At 56.2% G+C, this 22,082-nt stretch overlaps 1 protein-coding gene across 3 annotated transcripts in view; it reads left to right on the top strand.

The window, feature by feature from the left end:
• The window catches only part of SHANK3 (SH3 and multiple ankyrin repeat domains 3), a 50,147-nt gene that overhangs the window by 4,794 nt on the left and 23,271 nt on the right, over window positions 1–22,082 (top strand). For all 3 annotated transcript variants that reach the window (XM_030855449.3, XM_060306254.2, XM_060306255.1), the window contains exons 8-17: window positions 209–286; window positions 1,236–1,302; window positions 7,167–7,440; window positions 10,371–10,573; window positions 11,699–11,812; window positions 17,724–17,799; window positions 17,993–18,075; window positions 18,514–18,638; window positions 18,739–18,871; window positions 19,801–19,881. In XM_030855449.3, coding sequence (XP_030711309.1) covers window positions 209–286; window positions 1,236–1,302; window positions 7,167–7,440; window positions 10,371–10,573; window positions 11,699–11,812; window positions 17,724–17,799; window positions 17,993–18,075; window positions 18,514–18,638; window positions 18,739–18,871; window positions 19,801–19,881 — 1,234 coding nt within the window. The remainder of the gene's footprint in view (window positions 1–208; window positions 287–1,235; window positions 1,303–7,166; window positions 7,441–10,370; window positions 10,574–11,698; window positions 11,813–17,723; window positions 17,800–17,992; window positions 18,076–18,513; window positions 18,639–18,738; window positions 18,872–19,800; window positions 19,882–22,082) is intronic.

Here is a 22,082-nt window from a genome sequence, read left to right as displayed (position 1 = left end):
CGTGTGTGTGTGTTCTGCACAACCAGGTGTGAATTGTGTGCGCCTGGGCCCTCTGGGCCAGGTGGGGCCTGCGCGTGTGCACCTGACCTGCTTGTCCCTGTGCTACACATGTGTGCGCTGAACGTGTAGGCGTGGGTGCGTGTGCCCTGCACTCCGGCGTGCGCGTGTGCTGTCGCCCAGTTGCGACCCTACTCCGACCCTCCCACAGGAGAGCTGTGCCCGCGTCCTGCTTTTCCGTGGAGCCAATAAGGATGTCCGCAATTATAACAGCCAGACAGCCTTCCAGGTACGCCAGTGTCTACAGGAGCATGAGGCTGCCCCAGGGCGTGTTTGTCTGTTTGTATGTGGCTTGGTCTCTCTAGACCTTGCTTTTTTTCCCTGTAGAGTAATAAGGGAGCTCTGACTCCAGGATCGCCCCAGGGTGGGACGGAGGAAGGGGGTGAGCCAGTGCAGTGCCCAGCTCGTGGTGGGGGTGTTCGTTGAGGGTGGTTCCCTTGGTCCCCCTTCCAGGAAGAGGAGAAGAGGGCTAGAGGGCCCTGGGGCCAAGGGAGAACAGTTGTGGGCCTGATCTACCAGAGACAGGTGGGGTGCAGAGGCCGAACCAGGGGCGAGAGGGGTGGTCCCAGATCCCGCCTGAACTCAGGTCATGTTTCTGGGCCTTTTCTCTGGCCAGGTTTGGTTCTTAGCACCAGGATGACCCGACGGATGGGTCTCTGTGTGGCCTGGAGTTTGTGGGGGGAGTCGGGGACCACGTCATGGGGACTTTGGACACGGAGGGAGCTGGGACCCCACTCTCGGTGGGAGCAAGGGCCTTCATAGGAGACGTGGGAAGAGCAGGTGTGGCCACTGATTGTCTAGTCAAGGGGGCAGAGGCAGCAGTGGAGGGCTTTCTGGATGACGAGATGCAGGGGTGGGGGCACGGAGCAGAGAGGGTGACAGGAGTAAGGTAGTGGTGGGCCATGGCTGAGACAGAAAAGATGGTGTGTGGAGGGGCCCTTAAGAGAACAGGCAGAGTGGCCAGCACGTCCCAGCTTTAGCTCCGAGAGTCTCATGTCCCAGGAGACCCCTCGGTCCCATGCAGACTGGGGTGGTGAGTTTAGGCAGGGGACAGCGTCCGAACCTGGGGCCCCCAGCTGAGGAAGACCCCACACAGGGGTCCGAGAAGGCGCCGCCGGGGCCCAGGGGAGGCGCGTTTGGGGCTGCTGAGCCTCCCTCCTGCCCCTCCCCTCCCGCAGGTGGCCATCATAGCAGGGAACTTTGAGCTTGCGGAGGTCATCAAGACTCACAAAGATTCGGATGTTGGTGAGTTCTGCCCACCCAGGTCCCCGCTGAATGTGCATTTGTGGGGGTCGTCGGGGCCCAGCAGTGCAAGGGTCAGTGGGGGTGTTACAAGGAAGCCCCCATACCCTGAGCCTTTTCCTCCAGTTCTTCCAGTACAACTGGGAGTGGTCCATTAGTGGCCCCTGCAGGTATGGGGAATGTGCTGAGGGAAGGGCCTGTGGAGGGTGGACAAAGGGTCAGGGTCAAGGTCATGGTTAGGTGAGGGCTGTGGATTGGGGTTAGAGTCAGGTCAGGGTCAAGGGTATGGTAATAATGGATAGGGCTGTGGGTTGGCGCCAGTGCTGGGTTTAGAGATCAACTTAGGTTGAAAGCAGGGTTGAAGTTAGGGTCAAGATTTGTTTTCCTGTTAGGTCGTGTGAAGGGCCAGCAGGGGACACGTGGCAGTGGACCCTCAGTGTTTCACTTCATCCTGGCACATAAAGCAGTTCAAGTGGCCCGTAGCAAGCCTCGACACATGTATGCACGCGCAAAGAAGTCAAAACCCAGTGGCGGGGATGCCCGTGGGAGAGGGTGGCAGCGGTCTCGGGGCGAGGGGCTCTGAGCCTTCGGCAGCCAGTGCTTCAGGGGGAGCCCCGCACGTGCCCCAGAAGGAGAACCAGGGGGTGCCCTGTAGTCTGAACCTCAGGGCAGGAGGGCTCACATCGGGCCTGGGTCAGGGGGCACCCACTCCCCTGTCAGCCCTCCAAATCCTGCCGCCCCTCCCTGTGTGGGGTGGCTGGGGGGTGGGCCTCTCTTCCTGGAAAGTATATTTTCTGGCCAGGGGCTGCCCCTTCCAGCCCCCTAGCCATAGAGGGACTTCCTGCTCAGCTCCCTCTGTCCTTGGTGGACAAGGCTTTTCTGCCCACGGCTCTCTTTGGAACACAGACTCCCAGGCTCCCCTTTCTGCTGGGACTGCGATATCCCCATTTTTTTTTTTTTTTTTTTTGCGGTACGCGGGCCTCTCACTGTTGTGGCCTCTCCGGTTGCGGAGCACAGGCTCTGGATGCGCAGGCTCAGTGGCCATGGCTCATGGGCCCAGCCGCTCCGCGGCCTGTGGGATCTTCCCGGACTGGGGCACGAACCCATGTCCCCTGCATCGCAGGCGGACTCTCAACCACTGCGCCACCAGGGAAGCCTGATATCCCCATTTTTATCAAATTTAAAGTGACAGTGGACAGCAGAGGGCTAGAGCTGGTCTCAGGTTTTGAGTCCTTGTTGGTTCTAATGTGAGGTTATGGTCAGGCAGGGGTTAAGACGAAGGCCAAGTTCATGTTAAGAAGTCTTCCGATATAGAGTCTTCCCAGAACAGTCCTCCCCACAGTGAGGCTTGGTTAGGAGCCCCTTGTTCCCCAAGCAGGGTCAGCGGACTGTGACAGCGGGTAGGCTGCAGAATCAGTAGGCGTGTGTCGAGCACGTAACTGAGCTGATGAAGTGGTGTAGGCTTGGGGCCCAGGTTCTGCTTGGGAGAGAACTGTGATGAAGTTTGAGGTTTGAATTAGGGGTGAGAGACAGAGCAAGGGCTCCAGTTAGGGTCTGGTTGGGGCTGCTGCGTGTTTGGAGGTGTTTGTTAGCCTGGGAGAAGCCTGGTTTGTGGATGTGGGTTCCCTCTTCTGCTTGTGATGTCACCTTGGGAAAGCTTCTTGGGACCTCTGTGCCTCAGTTCCTTTCAGTAAAATATGGTTATTTGCAACCCCTTCCCCCTCTGACCTCATGTGGGATTCGATTCCGTGGGTCTGGACTCTGGCAGGTGGCCTTGAGGGTGGGGGCCAGGCCACGGTCCAGGCTGAGAGTCAGGCAGGCCTCAGCTGCCCCTCTTCTTTGAACAGACATGCCAGGGCTCCTGGGGTCACCATTATCTTTCTGTCTGCCTGATCCAGAGTGAGCTCACCCGGCTGGGGTTAGGCATTTGTCGCTGAGCTGAGAGGTCCATATCAGTTAGTCCCATTGTGGGCATCAGCTCTGCCGGCCATGTACCCTTACCTGCTCAGGTGTCACACATACACTCAGAAGACGCAGCCAGGTGTTCATGAGTATTTATGATAAACCCTGTTATTTTAATTCACTGTTTTAACAACCCCCCAATGAGTGATTGTTGTTAGTCCATTCTTACAGAGGAGGAAACTGAGGCACAGAAGGGTTAATGGCAAAGCCTGTCTTCAGTCCTGAGCAATCCAGGGATCCATCCTTGTTACCCCACTCCCTCTGCGCACACTCCCTCCATGAGTCAGTTGTCACGTCCCACCCCAGCTTGGGGACCCGGGTGGGACCTGCACACACAGGAGGAGCGGCAGGGAGGCTTTGCCCAGTCATCCTTCCTTTTCCTCAGGCACGAAGCCCACCTGGAGGGATCTGGTAGGCTGAGACCTGTCACCCTTCCCGGGACAGGTCACCTGGAAGCCTCTTGGCAGCCTCACCTTCCCCCTCTAGACTGACCAGCTGGAAGCAGGGATCCTACCTGGGAGCAGCCACCTCTGCTTCCTCACCTGTTGCCTTGGGCTACCTCTGGGTCCACAGGCTCTCCCACCCTCTCTTGTGTGTACACTTTCAAGTACACTTCTCTCTGACTTGCTCTCCCAGAGTGCTTTTGAAGAGTGCCCTAGGGAGGTGCTTCTCACTTAGCAATGTACATTTGAGTCACCCAGGGATCTAGTTAAATGTAGATTCTGACTCAGAGGGTCTGGGTGGAGCCTGAGATTCTGCATTTCTAAAAGCTGGAGGTGAGGCCCAAGGCCCACACTTTGCATAACAGGAGTCTAGAATAGGGCTTGGCAAACAATGCCCCCAGGCCAAATCCAGCCCACCGTCCAAATCAGATTCATGTAACATAAAATTAACTATTTTAAATGGAATAATTCAGTGGTATTTAGTACATTCACAACCAACTGTATTGAATTCCAAAACATTTTCATCCTCCCAAATGGAAACAACATATATATTAAGCAACTATTCCACATTCCCCTCTCCCTCAACCCCTGTCAACTATTAACATACTTTCTGTCTGTAGAGATTTACCTATTCTGGATATTTCATTTAAGTGGAATGACCCTTAGTATTTGGCTTCCTTGCTTTCAAGCTTTATCCATATTGTAGGATGTATCACTACTTCATTCCTTTCTATGGCTGAATAATACTCCATTGTTTGTATATGTGACATTTTGTTTATCCATTCATCCTTTGATGGACACTTGGGCTGTTTCCACCCTTTGGCTATTGTGAATATTGCTGCTACGAAGATGTGTGAAATGTATTTGCTTGAAAACCTGTTTTCAATTATTTTGGGTGTACACTTAGGAGTGGAATTGCTGGGTCATATGATAATTCTATATTTAATTTTTCGAGGAACTACCAAATTGTTTTTCACCATTTTACATTCCCCCAGCAATGCATGAGGGTTCCAAATTCTTCAAATCCTCACCACCACTTGTTATTACCTTTAAAAGAATATTTTTTATTAAAAAAATTTTTTTATTATAGCCATTCTAGTCTAAGTGAAGTGGTATCTCATTGTGGTTTTGATTTGCATTTCCCTAACGGTTGTTGATGCATCTTTTCATGTGCTTGTTGGCTGTTGGTACATCTTTTTTGGAGAAATGTCAGGAGAAATGTTGCTCATTTTTATTTATTTTTAAAAATATTTATTTATTTATTTCGGCTTTGCCGGGTCTTAGTTGCAGCATGCGGGATCTTTTAGGTGCGGCATGAGGGCTTCTTAGTTGCGGCATGCATGTGGGAGGTAGTTCCCCTACCGGGGATAGAACCTGGGCCCCCTGCATTGGGAGCACAGAGTCTTACCCACTGAACCACCAGGGAAGTCCCTTTGCTCATTTAAAAATTGCTCATAGAATAAGTTAGGAAGTGTTCCTACCTCTTCCATTTTTTGGGGAGAATTTGAGAAGGATATTGCTAATTCTTCTTTAAATGTTTGGTGGAATTCATTAGCGATGCCATTTCATGCTGGATTTTTCTTTGTTGGGAGATTTGTGATTACTGATCCAATCTCCTTGCTTTTTATGGGTCTGTTTAGATTTTCTATTTCTTCTTGAGTCAGTTTTGGTAATTTATGTTTTTCTAGAATTTGTCCATCTAGTTTATCTACTTTGTTGACATACAATTATTCATTGTATTCTCTTATATTTCTTTTTACTTGTATAAGGTTGGCAGTAATACCCCAATTTTCATTTCTGATTTCAGTTATTTGTGTCCCCCTTCTCTTTTTTTTCTTAGTCAGTCTAGCTAAAGTTTTGTCAATTTTGTTGATATTTTCAAAGAAACAACTTTTGGTGTCATTGATTCTGTCTGTATTTCTATTCTCTATTTTGTTTATCTCAAGTAAGTTTTATTATTTCCTTCCTTTGCTAGCTTTGGGTTTGGTTTGCTTCTCTTTTTCTAGTTCCTTAAATAGGTTATTGATTTGAGACCTTTATCCCTTTTTAATGTAGGTGCTTACAGCTATAAATTTACCTTTTAGTACTGCTTTTACTGCATCCTGTAAGTTTTGGTATGTTGTATTTTTGTTTTTCTTTTCTCAAAGTGTTTTCAATTTTCCTTATGATTTCTGTTTTGACACATTGTTTAAGAGTGTTGTTTAATTTTTCACATATTTGGGAATTTTCCAGTTTTTTTTTCCTGTTCTTAATTTCTAGCTTCATTCCATTGTCATTGCAGAAGATACTTTGTATGATTTCAGTCTTTTTAAATTTATTGACACTTTTTTGGTGACCTCATTAATGATCTATCTCGGAGAATGTTCCATGTGCACTTGAGAATAATGTGTATTCTGCTCTTGTTCTGTGGAGTGTCCTATATATATATATGTGTGTATATATATATATATGTATATATATATACATATATATATATATTTGTTAGGTCTAATTGGTTCAAGTCTTCTATGTCCTTATTGATCTTGTCTTTAGATGTTCTATTCATTATTGAAGGTGGGGTGTTAAAGTCTTAAATATTATTGTAGAACTGTCTATTTCTCCAAAGATATCAGTGTTTGTTTCATATATTTTGATGCTTTGTTGTATATGTATTAATAATTGTTAATCTATTTGATGAATTGACACTTTTATCAATATATAATGTCCTCTGTCTCTTGTAACACTTTTTATCTTTTAAGTCTATTTTGTCCGATATCAATGTAGCTACTTAGCTCTCTTTTGGTTACTATTTACATGAAATTATCTTCCATTATCCTTTTATTTGAAGCCTACTTGTGTCTCTGGATCTAAAGTGATTCTTTTGTAAATAGTACATAGTTGGATCATGTTTTTAAACTCATCATCTGCTATTTAAATAAAGTTTTATTAGAACTCAGCCACACCCATCTGCTTATACATCATTTGAGGCTGTTTTCATGCCGCAGAGGCCGTGCTGAGTCCTTACAACAGAGACTGTATGGCTTGCAAAGCCTGAAATGGTTACTATCTGATTCATTACAAATGTTTGCCAACCCCCGGTCTAGAACATCTTTTACAGTTTCTCTGGTTATGGTCAACTGCAAACAGTTCTATACAGTGGTAGTCTGGTGAGATTTGTCACATGTGGCCGGTTTTGTCTCTCTGGAAGCCTGTGAAAAAGGCAGTTCCAAGACCTCATTTGGCTGAGAGGAAGGGCAGGCTTTTACCCCTGAAGGTAGAGGTAGAGGCAGTTTGGTATGTGTCCCTCCTGGCATCATAGTTTCAGTCATGGGGTGACCAGCTGTCCTGGTTTGCCGGGACTGAGGCAGTTCCTGGGACATAGGATTCTACTTTTAAAATCTGGAAATACCAGGCAAACCAGGACAAGTTGGTCACCCTTTCTGGCTGCCCAGAGTCTCACCTGTCCCCCCTACCCCCTCCCAGTACCATTCAGGGAAACCCCCAGCTATGCGAAGCGGCGGCGGCTGGCTGGCCCTAGCGGCCTTGCCTCTCCTCGGCCCCTGCAGCGCTCGGCCAGCGACATCAACCTGAAGGGTGAGGTGCAGCCAGCAGCTTCTCCTGGACCTTCACTGCGAAGCCTCCCCCACCAGCTGCTGCTCCAGCGGCTGCAGGAGGAGAAAGACCGGGACCGGGATGGTGACCAGCAGAGTGACGGCAGTGGCCCCGCAGCAGGCAGGGGCAGCCAGAGTAAGATCAGGTATGTGGGGGCCGGGACCTGAGCCTGGAGGAGCCAGCATTAGCGGGGCAGGGAGGGGCCTGTTTGTGCCTGGCACCTCTGCAGTGATGAGCTGAGGCTTTGGGTCGGCGGGGGGGTCTCTTTGGATGGGAAAGGGAAGAAGGTGAGGTCCTGTGGCCTGGGGCAGGCGCCCCCGTGCTGATCTCTGGCTGGAGCTGGACTTGTCCCGAAGGCAGTGGGCAGCTGAGGGAGAATGTTGTGGGGAGAGGGTCTGGTCAGACCTGTGGTTTAGAAAGGTTCCTGCAGTGCCAGGGAGGAGGATGAGGGCTGGGATGAGGCAGGGCTGGGTGACGTGTGGCAAGAGGTCAGGGACTGGAGCTTCCTTTCCATGAGGGCTCAAAATCTATGGGTGGACCCTAGCCCTGTTCCCAAGGGGGGAGTCTTCATCCCAACACTCCGTCTTGGTGTTTCCCCAGCCCCTCTGGCCCTGTATAACCACAGGACCCCATGGCTCTTCTCTTTATCCCTCACCATGAGTGCTGGGACCCTGAGAACCAAGGACGTCTGAAGGACTTGGCATTCCTAGAACTTAGAGCAAAAAGCCTGGGCGGGAGCCTCACCAGACTCTGTGGGCTGGAGCCCCACTGAGCTGAGCAGTGGGGAGTGGAAGGTAGAAACTGGCTCTGCAGACAGATGGATGGGCTCCAGTGCAGTCCTTGCATCTGCCTCCCGTGTGGCCTTGTGCGGATTAGCCAACCACTCTGTGCCTGCCTCTCATCAGTAAGCTAGGCTAATCCTACCCAAAGATTTCCTTTGGGAAGCCTTCTGGAGCCTGGGCAGTGAGGGCTCCCTACTGGGACCCCCCTGGCCCACAGCAGTGGCCTGCTGCTGCTGATTAAGGCCTCTCTCCTCCCTGCACCTTGAGGGCAGGAGCTGTCTTTCTCATTTCCCACAGTTGCTCCAGAGCCAGTCACATAGAAGGTGCTCGGCTGACATGTTGACTGAAAGAGTTACATAAATAGCACTTTGTTTTCACAATGACAGCTGGGCTCAGCAGCGTAGTGTTGACCGTGCATGAGGCTGTGCTGTATTTTACAGATGAGGGTCCTAACTCTCAGGTGGGGTAAATGACTTGCCCAAAGTCACAGAGCTGGGAAGCAGCTGAACTTGTCCCCAGGTAGACCTGATTCCCAAACTTCCTAAGCCTGAGCGTTCAGCAGAGGGGTGCAGCAGGAGCTTATAAAAGCCATTTCTTCCTCTGCTGTCGTCCCTGCTCATATAGCCTCGACCTGTGATGTCCCTACCCAGACTGCAAGGCTACCTGTCCTGCCCCAAATCACCTCAGTTCTCCCCCAAAACTTTTGCATGGCCCAGTGGCTAAAAGAACAAACTTTGGGGTGTTTCAGTTTTGCAGATGGGCTGCTCCTGAGCTGGAGCTGTGTGGAAGCCCTGCTTTCATGCAGTTTTCGTATATTCGGTCATTCTTTTAGCAAACACAAGCTAAGACCTGCTCTGTGGGGAGAACAGAATTATTGTAGCTTTCTTTCCAGCAAACATTTAGTAGGTGCCTAGAGTGCCAGATGTGGTGGGGGGCTAAGGACGAAGCAGCAGCTGGGGGGGAGCGATCCAGGTAATTTTTATTGGAGGTAAGGGAGTCCCCCAGTGAGTGGCCAGGAGGGGGCTGAGGAAGTTTGGTGCACCCTGGAGGGAGAGGGCCTCAGGGGGAGAGATCACGTTTGGTGGAAGGAGAGAAGGTAGACGGCTGAGTTTGAGCTGCTGTTGTGGGGTGGTGGGTAGAGGTGGCCGACGTGGCAGTTTCCCCCTGGCTCCCCCTGTTGGCAAAGCCTGGCATGAAATGTAGTCGCAGAGTCCCCACCACCATCACAGAGCCGGACAGAGAAAGGTGCATTCGGAGCTGAGAGACAGTAACTTAACAGTTGGCCGGAGGAGGAGCATTAGGATAGCTGAGGTGTTGGGGACCGCCTTATGAGCGGCCGCGGGAGGGAAAAGAAGGTACCCAGCCTTGTTACTGAAGTGTAGCTAATTCTCGTCCCAGAGAGCCTGGCTATCGGCGGAGAACGTGGACCCGGTCGGCCTAGGTGCCAGGGAGCCAGTGCAGGCCGTTGAGCAGGGCAGAGGCGTAGGGCCGAGGCCTCAGGCTCGGTGCCCAGATCGGGGGAGTGGTCCGGGCAAGGCGGTCAGCCTGGAGAGGGCATGAACATCCGAGGCAGATGTCCAGGAGAAGACCCAGGTCGGGAGGGGGATTCTGGCGCCCAGCACACGCAGCGGTCAGGGTGTGAGGAGGCCAAGGCCCGAGCTGGAGGGTGCGGGCGCGGACCCGCTGGGGGAGCCCCTCCTGGCGGCGAGGCGGACCTTCACGGAGGCGCTTCCCTCCTGTCCGAAGCCTCCAGTCCCTCCCCAGCTCCCACCCAGCCGGTCCCGCCTCCCCCGTCCCCGCGCTCCTCCGTCGGACTGACCCCTCCCCCACCTTCCCCTCTGGGCACCGTAGTCCCCCTCGGCCCCTCGGCCTCTCCCGCGTCGGGGCCGCGGCGACCGGGCCGCAGGGGGGAGAGGAGGGAGCCCGGCCCGCCGCCCGCAGAGGGAGGAGCCGGGCCGCGGAGGAGGCGGGGCGCGCGGAGCGGCCGTGGCATGGAGCGAGCCCGGCGCGCCCGGGAGCGCAGCCCCGCGGCCCCGGAGCCCTGAGCGGGCGCGGCTCGTGCGCTGGCGGGAGCGGGCCGGGCGCGGCGGCGCGGCCCATGGAGCGGCCCCGGGCCGGGCCCCCGGCGGGCGGGCGGGCGGCCGCGGCGGGCGGCGGGCGGCGGGCGCTGCGGCGGCGGCTGCGGTGAGGCCGGCGGCGGGGCCGGGCCGCGCGCCATGGAGGCCCCGGGCGCCGGCTTCGCGTGCCCGCTGCCCCCCGGCATCGCGTCCGTCACCTACGTGTTCGTCTACAGCCCGAGCGGTCCCGGCGGCCCCGGCGGCCCCGGTCCCGTGCCCGGCCCTGGCCCGGCGCCCCCCGCGGCCCCCGCGCCGCCGCCCCGGGGCCCGAAGCGGAAACTTTACAGCGCTGTCCCCGGCCGCAAGTTCATCGCCGTGAAGGCGCACAGCCCGCAGGGCGAGGGCGAGATCCCGCTGCACCGCGGCGAGGCCGTGAAGGGTGAGGGGGCGCGGGGGGCGCGGTCGCGGGGGGGGCGCGGCGCGGGGCCTCCTGGGGTTCGCGGGCGCCACTCTGGGGTGCCCGGCCCGGCTTCCCGGCGACCGTGGAGGGGCTGATGCCATTTTGGGTGTCTGTTATTAGGGGTGTCCCTGGGAACTCTGAGTCGCCGTGGTCATTATGGGTTGCATCTGCCACTGGGGATTCCTTGTGTCGCTGTGAAGGGCTCTGTCAGGGAGGGGTGTCTGTCTTTATGGGGTTCCTGTCGTGGGTCCCTCTCCATCCTCTGTCATTTTGGGTTTTCCGTGTCACAACAGAAGCTCCTCTCGTCATGGGGGTGTTTCTGTGTCATGCTCGGGGCTGGTGGTGGTGGGGTTCTCTGTGTTCGTAGGACCTTATCCTATTACAGAGCTTCCTTGAATTATGGGGTTCCTGTGTCACTTCTGGGACTTTTTTCATTGGAAACGCTTGTGATATGTGGGAACTCTCTGCCATTCTGGGGGTATCTGTGACAGTTAATGTGGGTGTCTGTGATGAGGGGGTCCTGTGCCATGACAAGCTCCTTGCATTACGAGGGTCTCTGTCATCACTGGGGTCCTCACCTCATGAGCGCTCTCTGCCCGTGGAGCCTAAGAAAGACACAGTTGCGAGGGTCAGCTCTCCATGGCCCATCATGTGGCCTAATCCCCTGGCCGCAGCACAATGACCCTGAGCTCTTGGCCGTGACCCCTGGGGTGGGCGACAGAGCAAGGTTGGTTGGGGGTTGGTTGAAGAGGTGGGAGGAGAGGGGTCAGCTGGGAGGGCAGGAGTAGGATTGTGGCCCCTGCCTCTGCCTCCTGTCCCCCCCTCGAGTGTGTCCATCTGTGCGTCTCTCTGTCCCCCACATGCCCATCCTGTGCTGTGCCCATCTGTTCTTTTCTGTCTTCTGTGTGGATCCCAAAATTTTCCCAGGGAAAAAGACAGGAGGATGAAGGAAGGGACGGGAAGGGAAGGAGAGACGTGAAGGGTGGGTGGGCAGAGCCTGAGCCCGAGGAGGTGGAGGTGGGGCTGGTGGTGCTGGTGGGAGAGGTGTGGCCCTCCGGCCGCCCTCCTCCGCCCTGACAGCCCGTCTGGCTTCTGTCCCTCCAGTGCTCAGCATTGGGGAGGGCGGTTTTTGGGAGGGGACCGTGAAAGGCCGCACAGGCTGGTTCCCGGCTGACTGCGTGGAGGAGGTGCAGATGAGACAGTATGACACGCGGCACGGTGAGTGACCCCTACGTCCCCTGGGTGGCCCCTGAGGGTGCCGCCCCTTCCAGCTTCCCGTTGGTCTTGCTTGGAGGCAGATCCTCATTGTATACACAGAGAAAAGACTAGAACAAACTCAAACACACGTTCGAAGTAGGTGCAAACTCGTGTACATGACAGACACGGCACGCGTTCACCCCATACTTACTTACCAACACACACGTGTGCATCTGGATCCTGGACAGCTGTGGAGACACGTGTGACGTGCGCGCCCATGGGACGCACACGTATGAACGTGCACCAGTCTGTGATCCCACATGTGGCTCTCAGTGACCACAACCCTTCCCAGACACGGTTCTCACAGAAATGCTGGGTGCTTGGAGTGTGTGATTGCCGTGTGGCTGGCAGACAAGTAAAGAGGTCAGTATGAGAAAAGAGGCATCTTTCCAAAGTGGACAGATTGTCCAAGTGGGCAGTGCCGGGAGGCCTGGGCCAGCCAAAAGGAAATGAGGCCAGTTGGGCCCAGAGGGGCTGTCATGGGTGCCCTGGGGCCAGGATGGTCTGAGGGCAGCAGGTGGGGGATGGCTGCATCCTTAGCCTGCAGGAAGGACGTGAGGGCAAAGGCCGTGGCTCCTGGGGCTGGTGAGCAGCCTTGGTCCAACCCTGCTCACCACCTGAACCTCCAGGAAGGACCCCTCTGGGAGTTGGGATCTGAGGTGGTCCTGCCGGTGGAAAGGAGCGGGGTCCTTTCAAGACCCCAGCCAGGGCTGACTGCGCACCCAGGAGGCCCCTCGACCCGCAGGTATTATTTCTGGCCCCGAGAGCTGGTGGGACAAGGGAGCCCCCTCCTGAATGGTGGCTAGGTGGTGGTCACTAGTGGTGTGTCTGGACCCAGAGTGCATTCCTCTGTCTTTCTGCACATGAAGGGCTCAGAGCCAGGGTTGCTGTGCTCCCTTATCCTGGGTTGCGGGTTTCCCCAGGGGAGCCCACCCCTGTGTGGCCTGGACCCCTGCCCTGGGTGGAGCGTGGCAGAGCCCAGGGAAGCAGGAGTGTGGCCGCTGACCCACTCCTGAGCAGGAGCCTTTATTATAAATTATTTATTTATTTTTATTGGAGTATAATTGCTTCACAGTGGAGCCTTTACTCTCATACCTGGCTGTTCACACCGCCTCACCCTGACGGCTCTCCTTGCGGCTGGGAGCCTGGGAGGGACACGACATCCTGTATTCTGCCCATCGTGGGCAGGTGGGGTGGTATGTTGAGGTGGGGAGTGGTTTCGGAAGTTTGGGCTCTGGTGCCAACTGGACAGGAGAGGGGAGGGGAAGGAGGGGCCTCGAGACCTGCGTAGGGAGTGGGTCCTGTGCGCCCCTATAGGGTGGGCAATAAAGGTTCTGGTCTGAGAACTCTGTGGGTCCAGGGGCAGTTGGAGCTGAATCTGAGGCTGGGGAGGAAGGAAGGGAGGTCTGGACTGGAGTTGGAATTTGAGAACAGCCCATGTTTGTTAGGTGTTTGACGTGCGCTGGACCCTGTGTTGGGAGCTGGGGTCACAGGGGCTGGCTCTCTGCCTAGCGAGGGGCAGGCGGGCACACTGCATGGCTGTGACAGGCGTGAGCACAGGGGCCTCCCTGGGTCGGTCTGAAGGAGTCCGGGGGCCTTTAAAGCAGAGGTGTTGTTTGAGCTAAGCCTTGAAGGATCGCTAGGACCGTCTAGGTGGTCAGCATGGTGGGGGTGGGGGCAGAGCCTGTTGGCCAGGGCACGGCCTGTTGGCCAGGGCACGGCATGGCCTTCTAGACCTACACGTGCTGGCACCCCGTGTGCTCCAAGCAGTGTCAGGATGCCTGGCTGGGTTTTAAGCTCTCTTACATCTAAGAGTTCACTGACTCGTCCCGGCGTGCCTGGGAGGTGGGGACAGTTGTTGTTAGTTCATCTCTAGGAGGGTTCTGTCCCGCAGCCCAGGGAGCAGTCTTGTTTGCAGTGTAGGCAGTGGGCTGCAGGGTCTGTGCTGTAGCTGCCACGCTTCATGGGCTCTGGCTGAGCGAACCTGTGTGTTGAGGGGCGGGTGGCAGGGCTGGAGTGGGGAGTGTGAGGGCTGGTCCCGCGTCCTGGGACCAGGGGCTAAAGTTTGTGGCGGTGTCGCAGGAGGAGTCGGGGGGGCGCTGTCCTGATCGTGCTGGTCATTTAGGATTAGGGTGATGGCCCAGGCAGGGCAAAGCAGGGAGACGGAGACGGGATGGGCAGGGCTGGACTGGAGTCATAGAGAAGGGAGACGACACAGAGCAACCTGTTGAAGGAGCTATAGGCCTCCGGGCAGTGGTGGGGCTCCTAGACAGGGGTGGCTCTGGGATTTGTCATCTGAAAGTGTCAGAAGGTACCTGGGTAGATAGGAGCGTTTCATGGACGGGCAGGGAGACAGGCCTGCGGGGGCTGCCTGCTGGGAGGGGGTGGGAATAACCTCTGTCCTTACCTGCAGGCCCGGCCGCCAGCTGCTCTGGGCAGAGTCTCTGATCTGGGACCCAGGGGCTGAGTTCTGCCAGAGGCGAGAGGGCAGCCCAGGAACAGGAACCTGCTTCCAACAGGCCCAGATCCAAAGAAAGATCTGTTTCTGAGACTGGAGCAGGGACAGAGAAGGGACTTAGAGGCCAAGGAGGGGATACTGCCAACACGTGTGGGCCAGGCCGATGCCCTGGGTCAGCAGAGAGCAAGGCTCCCACGGCACCCATCTGGGTGAAAGCAGCAGTTGCAAGCAGGGAGAGTTGAGCTGTGAGGGGAGGGAGTGGGGAGGCGGCCCTGGGCATCCGGGAGGCTGGCATAGAACACCAAAGCTATGGCTCTGGCTGGCATCCTCCCTCCTCCTCCTTTCTTTCCAGTACTGGGGGTGGGGGGGGCATGCTGTGTGTTTTCATTTGCGTTATGTAATAATTTGTGTTTGGTCGATAAATATAAAAATAGGAGTCCAGTGATCTGCAGAGGGTCATTTTTGGGGGAGGAGTCCTTCTGCAGGCAGGCACTGTGAACGTTTCCGAAGTTGGGTCAGCGTGGAGAAGGGTGTGGTAGAGGTGAGGAGAGGCCTGGCCTGCTCTGGCTTTGGGGACGGCAGGGTGGTGGGTGCAGGTGTGCTGCAGAGGGAGGAGAGGGTGTGAGCACTGGGGACGGTGCCAGTGAGATCAGACTATAGGCCATCAGAACCTAGGGGGCCCCTCCAAGGTGAACCTAGGGGGCCCCTCCAAGGTGAACCTAGGGGGCCCCTCCAAGGTGAATTTTCCTGCTTTATAAGGAGAGGGCCAAAAGGGACTGTCGAACATACTGAGAATCACACAAGTTAGTGGCAGGGTTCTGAAATCCAGATCAATACTTTTCCTGATACCTGTGTCTTCTGATGTTAACAGGAGCTCTTCTTTCCATCCGGCCACGGCTCCATCTACTCTTTCTTAAAAATTTTTTAATTTTTGGCTGCGTTGCGTCTTCGTTGCTGCACGCAGGCTTCCTCTAGTCGCGGCGAGCAGGGGCTACTCTTTGTTGAGGTGCACGGGCTTCTCGTTGCGGTGGCTTCTCTTGTTGCGGAGCGTGGGCTCTAGGCACGTGGGCTTCAGTAGTTGCAGCATGTGAGCTCAGTAGTTGCGGCGCATGGGCTCTAGGGCACGCAGGCTTCAGTAGTGTGGCTTGCGGGCTCAGTAGTTGTGGCTCATGGGCCCTAGAGCACAGGCTCAGTAGTTATGGCGCACAGGCTTAGTTGCTCTGCAGCACGTGGGATCTTCCTGGGCCAGGGATCGAACCTGTGTCCCCTGCGTTGGCAGGTGGATTCTTAACCACTGCTCCACCAGGGAAGTCCCTCCGTCTACTATTTTTTTAAAAATTAATTAATTAATTAAGTTTTGGCTGTGCTGGGTCTTTGTTGCTGCGCGCGGGCTTTCTCTAGTTGCGGCGAGCGGGGACTACTCTTTGTTGCAGTGTGCGGGCTTCTCATCGCGGTGGCTTCTCTTGTTGTGGAGCACGGGCTCTAGGCTTCAGTAGTTGTGGCTCGCGGGCTCTAGAGCTCAGGCTCAGTAGTTGTGGCGCATGGGCTTAGTTGCTTCGCGGCATGTGGGATCTTCCCAGACCAGGGATCGAACCCGTGTCCCTTGCATTGGCAGGCAGATTCTCAACCACTGTGCCACCAGGGAAGTCCCCTCTGTCTACTCTTACATCCATCTATGCTTTCACTCACCCACCCATCCTGTCATCCATCAAGCCACCTAGCAGACCCAGTCCACCCATCCCCACCTTCCATCCCTTGCATCCCTTCCCACCTCCCTACCCTGCTCTCTTTCCCTCCATCCACTTATATATACATTTACCTTTTGATCCATCCTTCTGTCTACCTCTTGTTCCATCCATCCTTCCATCCATCCACCCCCCCGCCCCAGCCAGTTGTCCACCTGTCTGTCCTTCCAGTTGGCATTTGGAACGCCTGTTGTGTGCCAGGTGCTGTGCTTGGTGCTAGGATCGCAGAAACAACTGCGACATGGTCCTTACCCTCAGGAGCTTACAGTTAGTGGAGACAGTCGTCAGAATCATAGGTCCCCTCTCGGGCCTCCTTTCCTGCTCTCTCTCCTGCTCCCTCCGCCCCAGCTGCCCAGGCTGTTCACTGTCCCAGAAAGCCTTTACCCACACGGAGGGCTGCTCCCTTACGTCCTCGTGCCTTTGTTCACCTCTCCCTTCCTGGGGAGGCCTTCACGTGACCACCTAGAATTGCAGCGCCCCAAACGGCTTCCTTTTTTCTTACTGCTTACCAGCATTCCACACGTTCTGTGTGTACCTGTTTCTCGTCTCCTCTCTCTCTTCATCTGTACAGTTTAGCCTGTAAACTCCGCAGGGTAGGGGGGCTTCGTTCTGTTCTCTGCTCCATTCTTGGAGCCTGGTGCGTAGTAGGAGCTCAGTACGTACTTGTTGAATGAATAAATTGATCTTGAGGAATGCTAAGCTGGTAGAGAAGGGGGGAGGAGCTGAGGGGTGAAATTACAGGTGGTGGTGGAGCTGGAGACAGAGGTGCTGGGGGCTGGGGGCCAGGAGTGGGTGCGAGGGTACCAGAGAATCCAGTGTACGTGTACAGGCAGCTGGAGAAGTAAGCCTGGAGCAGGGAGGGTCGTGACTGGAGGTGCGGACTGGAACCTGCAGGCTTGCAGGACATCAGCGAGGCCGAGGGTGGGGCAGCTCTGCAGTGGCTGTGAGGGACTCTGAGATCAAGAGTACAGACGGGGATAAAGCTCTGTGGGATGCAGTGACAGCAGGATAGGGGGACCTAGCCCCCCATACATGGAGGTGGCGTCTGGAGCAAAGGACCCCATGGGGGTGAGCGTCTCTGGTGAGGGGTACGTTGAAGACACAGGGCCACCTCAGTGCCAGTTCACAGGGGTATGCAGCGTGACACTTGCACATGACTGGGGGTCATGCACACACAGACATGCACACGTATGAGCACAGCACCTGCACATGACTGCAGGTCACAGAGACACGCCTGTATGAACACAGCACTTACACGTGACTCCAGGCCACGCGTGTGCGTGCGCAACCTTCTCTGCCCTTAGTTTGGGGGCTTGCTGACTCTCTCTGTGCTTGCCCTGGCCCTGTCCGGTCTGCTGTGTGCAGCCACTCAGGAGAAGGATGAGCCACAGCTCCTGCCCCCGTCTGGACCCTGACCCCTAGAGGCAAGAGTTCCTGCATGGTCCCCTCAGCCTTCTCACCTAGGACCGCTGGGCCCAGGACCCCAGGATTTGGACCCCCCGCTTCCATGTGGGCACTACCATGCCAGGGGCGTGTGCGTGAGCGTGCGTGCATGCGTGTGCGTGTGTGTGTGCGCGCGCGCGTGCGGCTGGTGACGGGCGTGGTTCAGGGGGCGGTTCACGCCACGTGGAGGATGAGACCCTCTGTCAGCTCCTGAACCTCCCCTCAGAAACCCGGGAGGACCGGACGAAGCGACTTTTCCGCCACTACACGGTGGGCTCCTATGACAGCCTCTCTGCACACAGGTACAGGTGGGGCAGGTGGGCAGGCGGGCGAGGGTGGGCACGCGTGCGATGGAGCGTCAGATGTGGAGGGAGGCCTCCCGGGTGAGTCCAAGGACAGCTCCCAGGGTGGGCTGTGTCCGTGCCCGTGGGATCCTGTCTGGGGCACGTGCCTTCCCGGCAGGGTTCTCCTCACCTTTCTGTTTTCCTCTGTCAGCGATTATGTCATTGACGATAAGGTGGCTGTCCTGCAGAAACGGGACCACGAAGGCTTTGGTTTTGTGCTCCGGGGGGCCAAAGGTAACGGAGCGGGGTACCCGGCTGGCAAGGGCTTTGCACCACTCGGGGTGTCTTCTGTGTCCTGCCTCTGCTCCTCTCCTCTGCTCTCCTCCTGCCGCGCCCCTGCCCCCCTTTCTTCTCCCCCACCCGCTTCCTCTCCCTGCTGTGACTCTGTATTCTTGGTTTGGGATGTTGGTAGGAGGCAGCGGGTCCTTTCCCTCATTGGTTCCCAGGATCTCTGCTGTGCGCGTCTAATGGAGCGGGGGCCTTTCTGGTGGGGTGAGTGGCGGGGGCGGGGGGGGTCTCTCAGAGGGGTGTGTCCTGGATTCCCGGGCTGGGCAGCCCCCGCCTGCCGCCCCCCGGCCCAGGTCGTTCGTGGGAGGTTGCTGTGTGGCAGCCACCTCCACCTGGGCCCTGCTGGCAGGACGCCGTCCTTATTGCCCTCTTCCCGTCCCACAGCAGAGACCCCCATCGAGGAGTTCACGCCCACGCCGGCCTTCCCAGCGCTTCAGTATCTCGAGTCGGTGGACGTGGAGGGCGTGGCCTGGAGGGCCGGGCTGCGCACGGGGGACTTCCTAATCGAGGTGAGGCTCGTCCTTCCCTGTGTGGCCCTGTGGGGTGCTGGCCTCTGTCCGAGCCCGAGGAGGACTCACCTGGACGGCCCCCGGGCCCTGACTGTCCCAGGTGAATGGAGTGAACGTGGTGAAGGTCGGACACAAGCAGGTGGTGGCTCTGATCCGCCAGGGCGGGAACCGCCTCGTCATGAAGGTGGTGTCAGTGACACGGAAGCCCGAAGAAGATGGGGCTCGGCGCAGAGGTGAGGGCTCGGGCTTCGGACCTCTGTGCCCAGTCTCCCTGCTCTGTCCCCTGACCTTAGACCTTTGACCCCAGGCCCATGCTCCTCTCATCACCCCCGGCCCCAGACTGCTGACTGCTGACGTCAGAGGCCTGAACCTAGGCGAACGCCCACGTGCGCCGCCTGGGTGCCAATCCCCGATGTTAGACAGCCAACCCTCTCCCGGCCTCTGACCCCAGGTTGCCCTCCTGAGATCCCTGCCCCCTCCTTCCCGGCGCCCCCCAGCCCCTGGCATGGAAGAGCCCTCCTTCCCGACGCTGCCAGCAGCTGCCTGGAGGCCGGGGTTGCCATAGCAACTGTGAGGTTGACGCTGCCGCTGCCGCTTATTGTCGGAGGGAAGGGGGAGGCGGCACCTGAGGGAAGAGGAAAAGCGTCTTCTCCCCGCGCCAACGTCGCGGCACAGCCTGGGCCCAGGAGGCTTTGCTGGCCGGGTCTAGCCCAGCCCAGGCCCTGGCTTGGCTGACCACACCCTGGTCCCCCGAGGGGCAGCGGCCTCCAGGCCTGGTGGGGGGGGCGGGCGCTGGAGCAGCAGGAGCCCGGCCTGCCGGGAGACCCCTCCCAGCCCCCACCCCATGACTCTGCCCTCGAAGCCTTCCACGTGGGCCCTCGGGCTGAGGCTGGCCAGCACTGTGACCCCCCTGGGGCCCTCGACCACCGCCTGAGGCCCTGGCTGCCCTGGCCCAGCCCGGCCTTCAGCACCCCCTGAGCTCCCAGCGCCATGAAGAAGTTTGCATCCAGCCGCAGCCTGAACAAGATCCTGGCGCAGTGTGACTCGTCCTCGCGGGAGTACGAGGAGATCCAAGCGGTGGAGCGCAGGTGGCACCTGCACCTGGCCACGCCGCGCTGCCTGCTGCTGGACAGGAGGTCCAAGGCCTCCCTCTTCTTTGCAGCCCCGCCGCCCCCTAAGAGGGCCCCCAGTACCACGCTGACCCTGCGCTCCAAGTCCATGACGGCGGAGCTCGAGGAGCTTGGTGAGTGGCAGGGCAGGCGGTGGGCGGATAGCCCAGGGCGGGGGCCCAGGTCAGGGGAGCTGGGCCAAAGCCAGGCAGAGACAGAGGGGAGGGAGGACCGAGAGGTGGATGTGTGGACAGGTTAGAGGTAAATGGGTGGGTGCTGAAGTGGTGGGGGAATTGGGTGTCTGTGGGCTGAAAAGGGAGCTGACGTGTGGATGGGTCGAGGGCTGAGGGGCAGGGTGACAGGGCTGGGGATAGACAGTGGGACCACCATGTCTGGCGGTGGGGAATCAGGCCCTGGCTCACCAGTGTGTTTGCATGCGTGTGCGCATGCAGCCCCTGGTCCTCCACACCTCCAGTATGACTTTACGTCTCCATTTCATCCAAGTGAGAAAAGGGGACCTGACCTTTGCTCCCGGCTCTACCAGGCACTAGCTGTGTGGTCTTCGCATTTCCTGTGCCCTCTCAGCACCCGTTCACACATCAGTTAAGCAGGGCTCAGTAGAGTGAGCTGCCGACCTCACGGGGCCGTTGTGAACATTGCTGGTATGGTGATGGGACAGGTCCTCGTAAGTTGCAGGAGGCAAACAAGAGTGTGTTGAGGCTTTGATGGGTATGCGGAGGGCACGATTCCAGGGTGACCACCAGCAGCCTCATCGTGGGTGTGTCTCGATATATGTGACCGTTAATAGCCTCATCATTGGCATGTTCAGATATACATGACCGTGTCCTGACATACGTGACAGTTAATAATGGTTATGCCCTGACTTACACGACCATGAACATCTTTATCGTGGCATGTCCCAATGCACATGACTGTTAACGTGCTCGATCCTTCTATAACCTGAACCCAATTCGAGTCCCAGACTTTGCTCTCGTTCCAGCCATAGAAGGACCCCTGACTCTGGTCGTGTGCTGAGCTCTAACCCAGTCGTGGGCACAGGAAGGGCCCTGATCCTGGTTCTAGACTGAGCCCCAACCCTGGCTTCAGGCTTGGTTCTGCCCCAGCCATAGAAGGAACCCTTACCTGTCCCCTAAAATTATTTCTGACCTCCCTCATGGACTGATCCCTGACCCTAGACCTTTGCTGAGCCCTTCCCTTCCAAGCAGGTACTCTTTTTTTTTTTTTTTTTTTTTTTTTTTTGTGGTACGCGGGCCTCTCACTGCTGTGGCCTCTCCCGTTGCGGAGCACAGGCTCCGGACGCGCAGGCTCAGCGGCCATGGCTCACGGGCCCGGCCGCTCCGCGGCATGTGGGATCTTCCCGGACCGGGGCACGAACCCGCGTCCCCTGCATCGGCAGGCGGACTCTCAACCACTGCGCCACCAGGGAAGCCCTGAGCAGGTACTCTTGACTGCAGTTTAGTTTGGTGTGGAGAACAGCCACCAAGATAGATTAGGCTGATGTGGTCAGGACCTTCTTCCCCATAAATATTGTGAATAAAGTAAAACTCTAAAAATACACAGCCATCTCAAAACAAAAGAAGAGGAATTTCCCAGTTCTCGAAAATGAAGAGAGAAATCAGAGCCAAGGGAGTGAGAGGAAGCAGATGCTCCCATAGTCCATGAGGGCTTGGGACCGATACAGATCCTCCGGGCAGGGCACTGGGGCTCTGATACCCCCACAAAGCCAAGAGATGGGGGAAAGTAGAGCCAAGCCCAGGACTTGGAATTAGCATCAGAAGAACTGGGAACCGTAGAATGCTATGAAAGAGACAAAGCAAGGTGTTTAAAGCCAAAGTTTGAGAGAAATAGCAGAACTCATAATGAAAGAACAACACAGTGGGGGGGAAAATAAGGATAAGCAGATTTTAAAAGGATTCCTAAAGAAATGTTATTGAAACAAAAATAGAGCCCCTGAGATTTTAAAAATCCGTGCCTGGGAAACAATATGGTAGACCCACCTGAAGGAAGAAACTATGAATTAAAAGATAATCTGAGGAAACTACCCGAAGTTCAGCACAGAAAGATGAGGAGATGCAGAATATCAAAGAGTAGACAAAAAATATGGAGGACAACTGAGAAAAATCCCAGCCTAAATAGAGTCCCAGAGGGAAAGAGTTAAAAGATTGGGGAAGAGGCAATATTTGAAGAGTAAATGGCTAAGACTTTTCTAAAATTGAACGAGGACATGAGACTCCAGTTTGCAGGAGTGTAAGTCTGAAGCAGTGAAGTAAAAACAAAGCTACCCCTAGACCTGTCATAGTAAAAGTTCACACCA

Source organism: Globicephala melas, chromosome 10, assembly GCF_963455315.2.
Source record: "Globicephala melas chromosome 10, mGloMel1.2, whole genome shotgun sequence".
In the NCBI taxonomy this organism is placed as follows: domain Eukaryota; kingdom Metazoa; phylum Chordata; class Mammalia; order Artiodactyla; family Delphinidae; genus Globicephala; species Globicephala melas.
Note: the sequence above shows the minus strand (reverse complement) of the source record. Positions and strands in the feature narration are given on the sequence as shown.